General features: G+C 34.0%; 1 protein-coding gene across 1 annotated transcript; it reads left to right on the top strand.

Moving 5' to 3' along the window:
- Positions 1-928: 928 nt before the first annotated feature.
- On the top strand, positions 929-6,894 carry LOC135733778 (beta-1,4 N-acetylgalactosaminyltransferase 1-like). Its single transcript, XM_065252565.2, has 11 exons — positions 929-1,060; positions 1,314-1,352; positions 1,463-1,597; positions 3,297-3,403; positions 3,665-3,702; positions 3,936-4,116; positions 4,264-4,350; positions 4,696-4,877; positions 5,745-5,888; positions 5,970-6,198; positions 6,432-6,894. Exons 1-11 carry the CDS (start codon positions 936-938, stop codon positions 6,611-6,613), a joined length of 1,449 nt encoding a protein of 482 aa, XP_065108637.1. The 5' UTR covers positions 929-935; the 3' UTR covers positions 6,614-6,894.
- The last annotated feature ends 7,728 nt before the right edge of the window (positions 6,895-14,622 follow it).

The following is a 14,622-nucleotide window of genomic DNA, read 5'->3' as shown; positions in this document are numbered from 1 at the left end:
GAAGTTTTGAAATACCTGATTTGACTTCTCCTCCTCTTTTCTTCAGCAAATTAAACATAGCTTGGCTTGGCAAACTCTATATATTTTTTTTTAAGTATGTTCCTCTTGCAAAATGTAAAACTCTCCTCGCATTAATGTTGCTTCAAAAGGAAAAAATCCGTAAATGCAATAAGGTCGCAAAAATAACACCTTTTCAGAGCTAAATATCTACTGCGTGTCTTTAGTAAGTTCAGTCGTTATTTAACGACAAAATGATGGTTTGCGCAAGCTGTTAGTAAATCTGGCCCTTAAAGGGGTCATATGATGAAATTTTTTAATTTGTAAAATAAGTCTTTGGTGTTCCCAAAGTCCATATGTGAAGTTTTATCTCAAAACACCCTACAGATAATTAATTATAGTATGTCAAAATTGCCATTTTGTAGGGCTGAGTAAAATGTGCCGTTTTTGGGTGTGTCTTTTAAAATGCAAATGAGCCGATAAAATGCAAACACTGATCGCAATGATAGTGGTTTGTTGAAATAAACATGCTTCATCAGTCAGTGCTTTTTACTTTAATGTTTAAAATGAATAAATATTACTAATTATTTGTCTTTAAAACACAACTTAGGTTTAGTTTCGATGAAGGGGTACTTGAGCCTTACTGATACGGCTGTGGGGGTACTTAGGGCAAAAAAGGTTGGGAACCACTGCCTTAGTGTATAATAAATATAGACCTTGATCACAGTATATGCTTATAAAGTCCACGGTGTAAAACAGTGGAAACATTCATTGCCTGGCTCGTCGGTCAGTTATACAGAATTATCATATAGAAATAATTTAGCTGGATTAAGCATTGCACTTTAATTTGGACTTGTGTTATGTTAAAGCTCCTTTAGTAGGTTGTTAGTATTGCAGTGCTATTGATGAATGTAACTTTTTTCAGGTTATCTTCTGTAATGAACTACCGCTGTCTGCTTCAGTTATTCCTGAGTGTGCTTGCTTTTGCCGCATTGGGTATTTACAGTTTACTTAATGGAATGGTAAATGTTTCGGATATCTCAAAAAGACTGTTGCCCATCAGGTATGACACTGCAACTCTTTACATTGTCTCTTAAAATAACATATTTTATTGGATGTTTGTTTTCAGTCTTGTTTAATACACAAAGTAAACCAAAGCACTTTACTCAAATGCATGTTTACATTTAAAAATAGGCTACATACTCTAGCTGGTGTACTTATCTTTGTAAAGTATAATTTTGTATAAATGACTTTGGACAGACTATTTAAAGTTTGAAAAAAATAAAGTTTGGTTAATATTTTTTTCTTTTCAACAGCAAAACTCATTTTCAGAAAAGAGTTTACTTTAACACAAGGTGAGTTGAAAGGTTGTTTATTAAGCGTCTCATATTGAATCTGATATTCTTTAGTTCATATAGTCTCTTATTTGGACTTATTTGCTGTTGCGTGTGACTTGTGTCTACAGCATTGGTCTATTTTCCAGTAAAAATCAGTCCTGTTCCTGTAATGGATATGCTTTAGCTTTTCAAAATGTGCCTAAGAATGAACTGGAAGACCTTCGGAGACGTCGGTCTGAAGAGTACAGACAATATCGAGTCAGGTAAAAAAGATTCTTAACAAAGTTCATGACCTTGTTTTTTTATTCTTCGTTACATCTTGCAAAGGGATTTAGTGGTAACACATTACATTAAGATTGTATTTGTAAACATTAGTTAATGCATGAACTAAAATTAACAAACAATGTAGATTTTCAACATGTATTAATTCTTGTTATACCACGGGTCTGTTGAATGCTGTATTCTGATTGGCAGAGAAATGTTCTGTGGGTATGCATTAATTTCTGATAACCGCACACCTAACTTGTCAAATGTCTTAAAAATAGGCACCAGAGCAATGTTTGTGGTAACCGTGATATAAGAGGAATAATTGAAAATAATACACACCCACTTTGCATCGTGCCGCATTGCACCTTGGGTGTGCATTATTTTCTTATAATTCAATGGTCCGTCGACAATTATTCCTTACTTATACCACGGGTTTGTTGAATGCTTTATTTTGGTTGGTTGAGAAATGTGTCATGGGTGTTGGTTATTTTTTAACAACCGCACACCATGTCTTAAAAACAGGCACCAGAGGAATATTTTTGGTAATGTGGTATAAGTGGAATAATTGACTCCGGGCCAGGCCATTAAATTATTTGAAAATAATGCTCCCGCGGTGTGCATTATTTTCTTATAACTCAACGGCCCGTCGTCAATTATGCCTTACATAATATCAGTTAATGTTTATACAGTAATTCATTTTAGTTCATGGTGCATTAGATAATGTAACATTTACAATGCTTTATTTTATAAACGTATTAGTAAATGCCGAAATTAACATGAACAGATGAAGAGTTTGGTTCCAAAACGCAATAAACCAATTTTGACTAAATTCAGTAAAAATGTGTTTTCTATACCAAGAAAGTGACAAGATGAAAACCACTATTTTCTGTCACAAACTTTCACATGGCATCTTTAGGTTATAAAAACATAAAAAATTTGGTCCTGCTCGCTTTTTGTTGACTTCGAGTAAAATAATGTAGTTTTTCATAAGATCCATGTGTTAGCATGACAGAAGCTTGATGCTGTCGTGTGTGAACAAGCAACAGCCGGCATTTTTCCTTCGCCTGGGTGCCTCTCGCGTATATTATTAGATTTTGATGGCTTACGTTTCCTCCCCGCCACAGAAAACCACCCCACGTTTATCAATGCCATCAAAATTACAATTTTGTTTTTGTTTGTTGATCAAGAAGTACAAAGTGGGTGCGCTGTGATTTGTTGAGCAGATTTATTGCATTCTGCACAGAAGGAGGACTGGCTTTTATCGAGTTTTAGAAAAAAAGATGACAGAATAACACTGCAGATATTTGATTTTACGTAAAATGAAGAATTTACTTTTTAATACTACTGTAACCTGATACAATACTGATTTGCGGTAACTATTAAAAAAAGATGTTTATCACATTTTGGAACCAAACTCTTCAAATATAAATAAATGCTGTAGAAGTATTGTTCATTGTTTGTTCATGTTAGCTAATTTGTTAACCAAATGTTAACAAATACAACCTTATTGTAAAATGTTACTGGTTTAATAGTATAGTCACACTTATTCGTAAGATTCAGATCTTTAGGTATCATGTGATCAATGAAAACACTGTATTGTATTATGAATAGCTGTTAATGTTCTTAGCACTTACAACAAATATTTCCTCAAATTTTGAGATTATTTTATTGAGAAACAAACTGTGTTTATAACAGGAGGCAGGTAGATATGGAGCCACTTGTTCTTGCCGCGTCTAACTCTCCTCTCCAATATCCCATCCATGGTGTCACATTGGTCCCACTTCAAAAAAGTATAATACCAGGTAAAATCTGTTCTTCATGTAAGTCAAGTTCATCTGATCTTTTAATTGTAATCTGGTCTATGAAACCCAGCATTTTTGTGATTTAATGTTTGCTATTAAATCATCCTTGATAATGTGCAGAAAATATAACTTTGATATCTTTAATATTGACTCAGTAAGATCAGTCAAAGATCGAAATTAAAGTTAAATCAATGATTGAAATCAAACTTTGGTTTTGAAATTTTGAACAAGTTTACAATGTGAAACTGCCCATTCTTATAGGTTTGGCTTTGCATGCACAAGAAAGAGAACGCTATGAGGTTTGTTTTGAAGTATTTTGGCTCACGTAACATAAGGTGAAGGGTCTTTTGCATTCCCATTGCAGGTAGACACAGGGACAAGTAGATCTGTTCTTACCCTTACCTCCATCACTATTGTTCTGTACCTTGGTTTTACATTGGTGTGCTTCAACTCCAGTTTTGCTATCATCCTTTGAGTTACATCATACAGTTCTGAATCCGCTTATTTTCATTAAACATTTTTGTATCTGCAGGTATCTTTAAGTGTGATGAATGGGGTGCTCTCAGTGGAGGATGTCATGAATGGAGCACATGTGGATGGACAGGGTCAGAGTGATTTGACTATCTCATCTACAAGCCTCACAAAACTCAATCATCTGCTGAGCAGAGTGACCTACACCAGCACCGTCTATCATGTCAAGACTAAAGATATGGGTAATAGTGACATCGGTGTTTCAGAAAGTATTATGCTTTTGTGTCAAAGAGTATATTTTGTTTTGTTTCCTTTATAGGGTTTTTGCATTGAATTCACCTTTAAGTGTTCATTTAATATAAACCACTTTAATTTTCTTCTCACCTCAGTTCATTTTTCATTTGAGGACCATAAGGCCATGTTTCCCATAAAAATTACAAGACCTTCAGTGCCAGTTCTGTATGACCCAGGGACCGGTAAGACACAAAAGTCATTTAAATGTATGCCTTTGGCAGATACTTTACTTTAAAATAAATTGCAATGAATTCAAGCTTGAACTAATTTTTAAAATGTAATACAAAAGCAAAAAGTCTGCATAACATCTTTGACATCACATACTGTATGTGCAGATTTTTTGTGTTTGGTCTGTGAATGTATAGAAAGCATAGAAAAATATAGCAACAACATTAAGTGCACCTCCTCTTCAAGATTGTAGCTGGACCGTAGATTGAATTCATGATTTAATAAGAAACTGTAGTTAACTGTAAATAAATGTCAATTGAAGTCTTTAAATACACTGATCAATGACTTGTCTTTCTCAGATATAAATTCACAGGTAACTATAACAACCAAAACCTTTCTGAGGTATCGGGAGTTGAATGTTCTTATCAACAGTATCAGAAAGTTTTATCCAGAAATCAAGATCATTATTGCAGACGACAGCATGACTCCAGAAAAGGTGCTCGGTGAAAATATAGAGCACTATATAATGCCACCTGGACAGGTAAATGTTTTTTCACAAAAGAATTAAGTGTTTATTAAAACTTGAATAATGTTAAATGTAAAGATAGATCCCTAAAGGTACAGTTCTGCCAAAAATTTTAATTCTGTCATTTATTCACCCTCAAGTTTAACTTTAACAGTAGAAATGACTTTGTTCTGCTAAACACAAATGAAGTTATTTTGAAGAGATTTTCTAGTCAAGCTTATCTGGTGCACCATTGACTTCTAGAGTAGGAGAAAACAAAACTATAGAAGTGAATGGTGTCCCAGATCTGTTTGGTTACTAACATTATATTATAAATGTCTTCATTTGTGTTCGGCAGAAAAAAAAACTAAATTTTAGGGCTGTCAAAAGATTAATCGTGATTAATCACATCTAAAATAAAAGTTTGTGTTTACATAACATATGTGTGTGTAATGTGTATAATTATTATGTATATATAAATACACACACATTCATGTGTATATTTAAGAAATATTTGCATTTATATACTGTATAAACATTTATATAATTTATATTATATAGAAATATAAATATTTTATATATAAATATAACCAATTTTTCTTAAATATATACATGACTGTGTGTGTTTTTATATATAAATATTAATTATACACACTACACACACATATGTTATGTAAACACAAACTTTTATTTTAGATGTGATTAATCACGATTAATCTTTTGACAGCCCTACTAAATTTATAAAGGTTTGTAACAATTTGAGAGTGAGTAAATGAGTAAATGATGACAATTTTCTTTTTTTTTTTGGTGAACTATCCCTTTAAAATCAAAATATATTGTGTCTTTACAACCATTAAAAGTTTCAGTGTTGCCGTTTACTGATTATTAACTTTGTTTTGTCAGGGCTGGTTTGCTGGCAGGAATCTGGCTTTATCACAGGTCGACACTAAATACTTTCTGTGGGTTGATGATGATTATGTATTCAGGAACAACACAAAAATTGAAAAATTTGTGGAAATCATGGAGAAAGTTCCAGAACTGGATGTGGTAAAAAAATATAAAAACAATATAGCATATTTACATTATCAATTATTATAGGACCCCATTCAATCTTCTTTGTTTCCCCAGGTTGGTGGTTCAGTGGGAAGCAATCAGTTTTATTTCCACCTTAAGTATGAGGAAGGTATTGAAGAGGAGGGGGGCTGTCTGAGACGTATGCATAAGCTGAAGCACCAATCAGTTCCAGGGTTTAACGGCTGCTACTTTGTGGATGGGGTGGTCAACTATTTCCTGGCACGGACAGAGGCCGTACGACGGGTCGGCTTTGATCCGTTTCTAAAAAGAGTTGGTCACACTGGTAGGTACATCTCATGGTTTCAGGTTAACATGCATTTTACATCAGTTCACCAATTCCAGTAAAAGATTACATTGAATATTATTCAAGCACAGCTTTTAAAGCCTAAAAATAGGTACTATTAAATATTTAATAAGAGTTATTAGGAAATGGCATGCAACCATCTGACTACAGATTATAGATGCAATTGTCCAAAGGTGTTCCCATCTAACTGTTTCTTACCTTTTTCCTCTTAGAGTTCTTTATCGATGGCCTCGGACAATTATTAGTAGCTTCCTGCAAAGGACTGTCAGTCGGACATCAGCCAAAAAAAAGACAAGCCAAATACCGACACTTTAGGTTTCCTGGAAAACGTGATGGAAGAAAGAAAGTGGGTCATCATTACTTTAAGAACCATTTGAAATGCATAAGGTACTGAGGAACGTTTACAGATTACACTCGGAAAAAAATAAAAGTGCTTCACGATGTTGTAAAAAAATGGAAAGCAGCACTTGCTATGTGACAGTTGGAAAAATGGTGACTTTTTCTATTTGCATGGCAGTAAGCATGTAAAATTGTATACATTCCCATTCAAATGTTTTATATAAGAGACAAATGTAATTGTGCCAGCAAATTTATTTTATTGCAAAACACAAATTTTATTTAAAAACTAATTGTATATAAAACGACTTTGAATACATAATGTAGAAAAATAACCAATAAGACTCCAGAATAGATGTGTTCTACAATGGTGTTTATAAAACATCTTCAAGCATTAGATGCTAGAATAATATATCAATTTAATTTACTTTGATATAAATGTCGTAATTTTCATTGTGTTTTTCTATAGTTTACATTTGATAGTAAACTTGATAGATTTACTATATGACAGATTTTATTAACGACTAGATGAAATCAGATAACCGGAAGGTTTTTTGTTTGTTATAGTTTATTATAATTATTAAAGTTTACTGTATTGCATTTAACTGTATATTTTTTATTCATAAATCTTTAAACAGTCTTTATTTAATGAATATAATAAAATGAAATACTATGAAATTACAAAAACATTTTTTTTTTAAATATTTATTTTCAATTTATATATATATATATATTTAATTCATAACACTTTTTTAGTATGTGATTTAGGGTGGCACAGTGGCTCAGTGGGTAGCACTGTTGCCTCACAGTAGAAGGTCCCTGGTTCAAGCCAGGTGACCTTTCTGTGTGAAGTTTGCATGTTCACCCTGTGTCACCCAGTCCACCGCTCACCCCTCCCTTTCAAAACACATTGGATTTACACTGTAGATGCCCAATTCTGATTTATGGACTACATCAGATATTTTTGACAGCCCCCTTATATCTTTTTAAAGCGACTCTTAGCATTTACACTAAACAGTTGGCTAAACAATTGAAATTTCAGCATTAGTCCACTAAGTGGAGCCTTCATCCTCCATTGCACTGCTAGTCATGTGATCACAGGTGGGGGCCACATTAGTTGACATCATTTGACAACATTGCTTTATCAATGATGTACATTCATTTAATGAATGAAGCACAGAAAAATATGTACAACAATTTATATATTTGTATAACAATTTTTTTTCCAGAATTGTCATAGCCCTGAAGCAGAGAATCACCATAATTACTAATATTTATAAGACAGTTCATCATAGGGAAATTTTACAATCGTGACAGCCCTACCACTCGCCACATAATCCTTGTTGTGTCTTATCCTTCACAAACATCATCTTCACTTACCACTGGACACAATTCAGAACAGAATACAGCACTTGGTGCCTTGACTTGTGAAGAATTTCAAGAATTTCACATTCACTTCCAAATTAAAGTGTTGAACTAAACTAACCAGTCTTGAACACAAAAGAAACCAGCTCTGAAATAACACTATAACAACTTTCTTTGATAGCAGTCATAATTTTAATGGGTGGATCTCTTTCAGGATTATAGATGATTCAATTCAGCAATTGTGATTTGATTTAGTCTTTTAGAAATATGTGAGTCATATGTGCTGGTGGAGCACATCACACACTTTTACAACTCCTGGGGCGTCATTTATAAAATGCTTCATACCGGCCTTAACTTGATCTCACGATCATTTTTCAGAAGTGCATACATGTGATTCATAACAGGAATGTGCGCACAAAACATGCGCGTATGTGAAATCTATAAATCGCAAATGATCTTGAAATAGTTTTAAATCAATTGTTAAAAAGTTTTAAATCTTCGCATTTAAACAATGCCTGATTACAGTTTTTTTCAATCGCTAAACACTTATAGTCCAGGCAAAAAAATTATTCAAGCCCTTCTTAGGAATGACACATTAAAATTGTGTTGAAATAATGTATAATACCTCATTAAGAGCAATAAGTATATATATTACATTATTCTAACACAAAATTATGTACTATAATTTATTAATTTGTTTTTAATTGCGTTAACACAATTAGTTTGTGTTTGGGTTCTGGAAAAAAATTACAGTTTTTTTATCTCAACCTAATTTTATCACGTTCAGTCCACTTAATCATTTATATTGGGACAACATGAATGACTTTTGTTGCTATTACTAACTGGGCCGTGGATCTGTATTTCCCAGCATGCAACTCTTTTTGGTGAGTAATTTTTTTAATTAAGTGTTATTTTATTCATTTTTAGGTAAAGAGAAAGACTTAATAGTGTTTAATCTTATTGATTTATCTTATTGATTCAGAAGCGTTTGTGTTATATTTTTTCAAATTGTTTGGTTACCATTGTGCAGAAGAGTGGTGCTTGTGGTTAAGTTGTGGATGTGACGTATTTCTCTCAATGAGCAATAACTGTGTTAATGCCGGTTTGATCAGTCTCTTCTCAGTCTCTTCTCACATGCTCATCCAAAGGATCAAATGTTATTATTATTAGCATGCTAACATGTGCTCATGCTAATTAGTATGATATAAAAACGTTTTATATAAAATAACTGAATTGAGTTATTGAAAATACACTACATTGAGTTATTGAAACTACAATAGATTGAGTAATTCAAACTACACTAAATTGAGTTGAGGCAACTACACTTAATTGAGTGCTGCCATCTACTTTAAATTGAGTTTGACAAACTCAATATATTTTAATTGTGTAAATCAGTTTTTTATGAGTTAGGGGTACACATTCATATTGGATGGAAATCCTGCCCACAATTTAATTGAGTTAATCCAATGAATACTTTTTTTTAGTGCAGAACAACATACTAAAAGTTCTAAGAAATCCTAGTTGTGGAAATATGTTAATTTCTCATCAAACCAAAATGTGTGCCATTAAAGCCAGGCAACAAATCACCCCAATGTGGCTATTTTTTCCTTTCTCCCATCAAAATGAAATTTACACAATGAAAGTACCCATGAAAAGTACTTTTTTAAATTACAAATTGCTTTGAAAAATAAATGTAATATGCAAATGAGCTATACACTAATCGAATATGCCCAAAATACACCCAAAAGTAACTTTTTTGTATTACAAGTTTCTTTTTAAATGAATTTGAATATGCACATGAGCTTTACACTTATTGAATATGTCTTAATTTGTATAAGCAGAAACACCATTCATATGTATGATAAATATATCGGCCCAATCTTCATTCAATCATCCTGCTGCTTTTAGACTGGCCTCTAACCTGAAAACTGCCTGGCTTGGCAGTACCTGCCAGGGGTTTAACCCCTGCCAATATTCTTCAGAGTCACAGGGGAACATAAGCCTCCCCACCACGTCAAGGTAGCAGCCGAATGGGAGATTTTATGGGTGGTTTATTTTTTTGGTGTTTTTGTTTTTACATTTTAAAAAAAAAAAAATTTTTTATCCAGTCTGGATCCTCTACCCCTTCTCTATGGCTTTTGGTTCTGGCACCCCATATATCAGTTCCTGGTTTGTTCTTTGCTTAGTTCTTCTCCTCTGCATTATAATAATCTGATAAATCAGGCAACTGTGAGTTTGTACAGTTAGTACCACGACATTCTCCGCAAATGTCAGTGCTAGGGAGTCCATGTTTTTTCCACGTGCATCTGTTGTGCTGCAGTCTTTCTTGCAACAACAGTGGACTACATCTTATATTTCTGGTGGTGCTGCAGGCTGATCGGTCATTGTTGGCATAAATCTCCCATCCAAAACATGCCACACCAGTCTTTTGGATCCATACGTTTATTTCCCCCTTTCCACTCCGTAATTTGGTAAAAGACGTGCATTTATGCCAATAATGATCGATCAGCCTGCGGCACCACAGAAATATTAGACTGTAGCACAAAGAGATGCACATGCAAAAAACATGGACTCCCTTGCACTGACATTTGGGGAGAATTTCACGAGTTCACACTTACAAATAAGTCAGATAGAGTTATTAGAATGCCTATTTGGTGTGCTGTCTGAGGAGAGGGCTTCGAGCTCGGTATTGACCTGAGCCCGGAGCACTTCCTGGCAAAGAGAGTGCGCCAGGATCGGCTTTAGGCCCGAACCCAGAACACTCCACCCGTTCTGGTTAGGAAGGTGACCAGGTTAGAGTGCGGAGATGGGGTGGTGGAGGGATGCTGAAACTATCAAGGAATCTGGCTGAGTTGTTTGCCAGTCTATAGGTTTCCATTGATGCTGATCAGGTGGACACCTGATTGCTGATTGTTGACAGCTGGTCGATTAGGTAGATTATTTGAATGTGTTCCTCACAAACTTTGTTAATAAAACATCGTGTTGTGGTACTAGCTTTACAAACTCACAGTTGCCTGATTTATCAAATGAATATGACCCAGAGGGGAAGAACTAAGCAAAGAACAAGCCAGGAACTGATATAGGGGTGCCAGAACCAAGAGCCACAGAGAAGGGGTCGAGGATCCAGGCTAGATTAAAAAACAAAAACAAGTGTTAAAACAAAAACACCTCCACTTCTGTTGTGACCTTAGTGGGGAGGCTTGTGTTCCCCCGTGACCCTGAAGAATATATCGGCAGGGGTTAAACCCCTGGCAGGTACTACCAAGCCAGGCAGTTTTCAGGTTAGAGGCCATTCTAAAAGCAGCAGGATGATTGGATGAAGATTGGGCCGATATATTTATCATACTATGAATGGTGTATCTGCTTATGCAAATTAAGACATATTCAAAAAGCATAAAGATCATGTGCATATTCAAATTCATTTCAAAAGAAATTTGTTATACAAAACAATTACTTTTGGGTGTATTTTGGGCATATTCGATTGGTGTATAGCTCATTTGCAGATTAAATTTAATTTAATTTTCAAAGCAACTTTAAATACAAAAAAAATATATATTTTTCATGGGTACTTTCATTGTGTAAAGTTTATATTTTGATAGGAGTAAAGGAAAAAAAATAGCCCCAATGGGGTTTATTGTTGACTGGCCTTATTGGCACACATTTTGGATTGATGAGATATTAACATATTTCCTCAACTAGGATTTCTTAGGACTTTTATTATGTTGTTCTGGACACCTAATAGAAATGATCTATACTGAAAAAAATATTTTACAATAACTTGCTCCAAAATGAGTTTGCCTGGACTATATGATGACATTTCACTAGTGAAAATACAATTACAGATATCAATAACTTAATTGTTGATATCAAGAATTAACATTGTAACTAGTGGAAATGCAATTGTTGATATCATCAATTGCCATTGTTACTAGAAATTTAATTTCTGATATTAAGAATTAAAATTTTAACTAGTGAAAATTGAATTGTTGATATCAAGAACACAACAAATAAAATTAAAAACGGCTTGCCATGCATATGCGCAGGTTGCGCCACTTGCGCCGGAGTGTGACCAATGGGGGATTGTGTGCAGTGACTGGGGGAGTTAGGTCGAGCTCAAGAGTGAGGATGAACTGATCAGATGTGTGTAGTGGGGTGACCTGGGTGTGGTAAGTTGAACAGCAGCGTGTGTAGATAAGATCTAAAAGATTACCAGACCTGTTACATCGTGTTCTAAGACCGACGGAAATTAAAAGTTGCGATTTTTTTATGCAGATATGGCCAGGACTATACTTTCATTCTGGCATAATAATCAAGGACTTTGCGGCTGCAGGACGCGCGAAATGATATTACTTAGCAGCCGGAAATTTGTACCCTTTGTATATTTCAAAAACAAGGAACTATTGTCAGGCGCTGTGTAATATCACTACGCCTGCTGCAGCCATTTTACAATAACTCTAGGGGTGGAAAATTAGCATATTTTCAAAAAAAGTGGAGTGTCCCTTTAGGCTTGATCCACGATCAGTTATGGCATATATAGTTATTGATATGTTCATTTTAAAGAACAAGTGTCCCCTGTTTTCAGCCCTGTTGATATACAACCCCCCCCCCCCCCCACAATTCTGACATCATAAAGGTGACATCGCTGGAAACATGACAATACTACAATGTGTCATTTTGGTATAATCTAGTGACAAATAATATAATAATAATATCCTTTATTTTCTATAGCGCCTTTAAAATGTACATTATAAAAAGCGCTATACAGAAACAATTAAAACAACAGATACAGCACACAAAAAGATTCAAATTAAAGAGACACAATACACTGTAAATTAAACATGAAAGACAAGAAATTCAGTAAAGCTAACCTAAAAAAATTTTTAAGCTGAGATTTAAAAATACCAAAAGTTTTAGTTTGCCTAATCTCAATCGGAAGAGAATTCAAAAGTTTTGGGGCTAATGAAGAAAAGCCTTGTGGTCTGAGAATGCAAAGGTCATGGAATTTGACTTTCTTAGTCTTTGAAGTACCTTGGAGTAAATTGTATTCCACTGTATATAAATATATTACTAATTCTTTACCATGCTTTTCCTCTATTTCCTCTATGATTATGATCCTTTATGATCACTGGCTCGTAATCATAAAGGATCATAATCATAGAGGAACCGCTTAAATTGTAGAACCATAAGTGGTGCTAAAGTCCACCACTTAAAGTGCATGCTTCCCCTGAGCTAGTAAACTTTAGCACCTTTTTTGTATCATAAAGAAAGGGTGAGGCAATGACATTTGAGCTCTTTGCTTGCATTTATATGGCTTTTTAGTAAAATGACAGCTTGGAAATAAAAGATCATGAGGCCGGTATGTTATCTGAAATATGTGATGGTTTTTATAAATGTTTTTCTGCCATAAATTTTTAAAAAAGTATAACATTCAAAAAAGCTTTTTTATCCACACATTTGCATGAGTGAGGATTCACTGTGATGCTTTTCAAACAGGTTTATCAAGTTAACAGATATCAGTAAAAAGGCACGACTGAAGATTCTCAGTTAACTGTGTACTGTGATTACTGTGTTATCTCTACGGCTTAACGTTGAGGAGTTTCCCCTTTTTTCACTTCTTCAGTTTAAAGGTGAGGAGTTATTCTTTTATAATAAATTGTCATTATAGCAAAATAATTTACATTTACATTAAGATGCTTTTATCAAAATGTTAAAGTGCAGTATCTCTGTTCTATGGATTTATATTTATAGGTCCTGTCATCATAATTACACTTAATTAACCATATTTAATACGCAAATGTGCCACTTCTACTATTACTGTATTGGCTTTTAGATTTCTAGACAGGTTCTACATGTTATATTTAAATTTTTATGTTATTGTCTTATGTAACTGTTATTGTAAAGTCAAAATGTACACAATAACAGGCTATGACAATAATAAAATGTACGGATCAATCACTGTAATTTCTATATTACTAATTGACCACGAGAAATGTGACCTCCATTGGACGCAGCCTTCGAAATGTGAATATGTTGACTGATTTCGCCACAGTCAATAAGTCTTTTGAGTTATTGCCTCAATGCTATTTCTACCAAAGACTTGATCAGCCAGTTTAAAAAGATTTTGCCTACTGCAGTGGTGGAACTAGATTTTTTTAAATGGCCAGGGGGTGGCCAAGGCTACTGTGCATGAAAGAAAACAGCGTGCAACCATGTATAAAAAAGCATGAATGAAATGATAGCTGATTATGCCTACTTCACATTACCCCACATTAAATAAATATTCCTAAAACAATGTATTATTAACAGGGCGGCATTAAGCAAGGACTACATGTGCTTGAGTTATCCCTGAAATAAAGAACAACCGCATTTTATAAGAAGTTGATTGTCTATTTAAATTTACGCTTTATTGCTTTGGTTTGAATGTCCGTGCGTATATGCATTTCCTGCGCAAGAAAATCTCTCACTTAGCTACTGCAATCATTAGTGAGCTTTATTTAAATTTCTTTTTGAAATCCAATAAAAATATCTATTATTGCGTAACATTTTTGAAGGTAGCACATAGAAACAACTTTCTGATAAAGTGACCAGCGCGTCAAAGTAGTTATGACAAAAAAATGACATAGACTATAATTTGTTATTGTTTGTGTAAATGATAAAAACTAAGCCTTATATACAGTTCCTTAAATGTTCATTTATAACAAA

The sequence above is a fragment of the Paramisgurnus dabryanus genome, chromosome 3 (assembly GCF_030506205.2).
Source record: "Paramisgurnus dabryanus chromosome 3, PD_genome_1.1, whole genome shotgun sequence".
Lineage (NCBI taxonomy): Eukaryota > Metazoa > Chordata > Actinopteri > Cypriniformes > Cobitidae > Paramisgurnus > Paramisgurnus dabryanus.
Note: the sequence above shows the minus strand (reverse complement) of the source record. Positions and strands in the feature narration are given on the sequence as shown.

Coding starts and splice junctions, on each gene's coding strand:
- LOC135733778 (XM_065252565.2), top strand. CDS start 936: ATGAACTACCGCTGTCTGCTTCAGTTATTCCTGAGTGTGCTTGCTTTT. Junction 1,061..1,313: donor AAAAGACTGTTGCCCATCAG/GTATGACACTGC, acceptor TCTTTTCAACAG/CAAAACTCATTTTCAGAAAA. Junction 4,351..4,695: donor TCTGTATGACCCAGGGACCG/GTAAGACACAAA, acceptor TGTCTTTCTCAG/ATATAAATTCACAGGTAACT.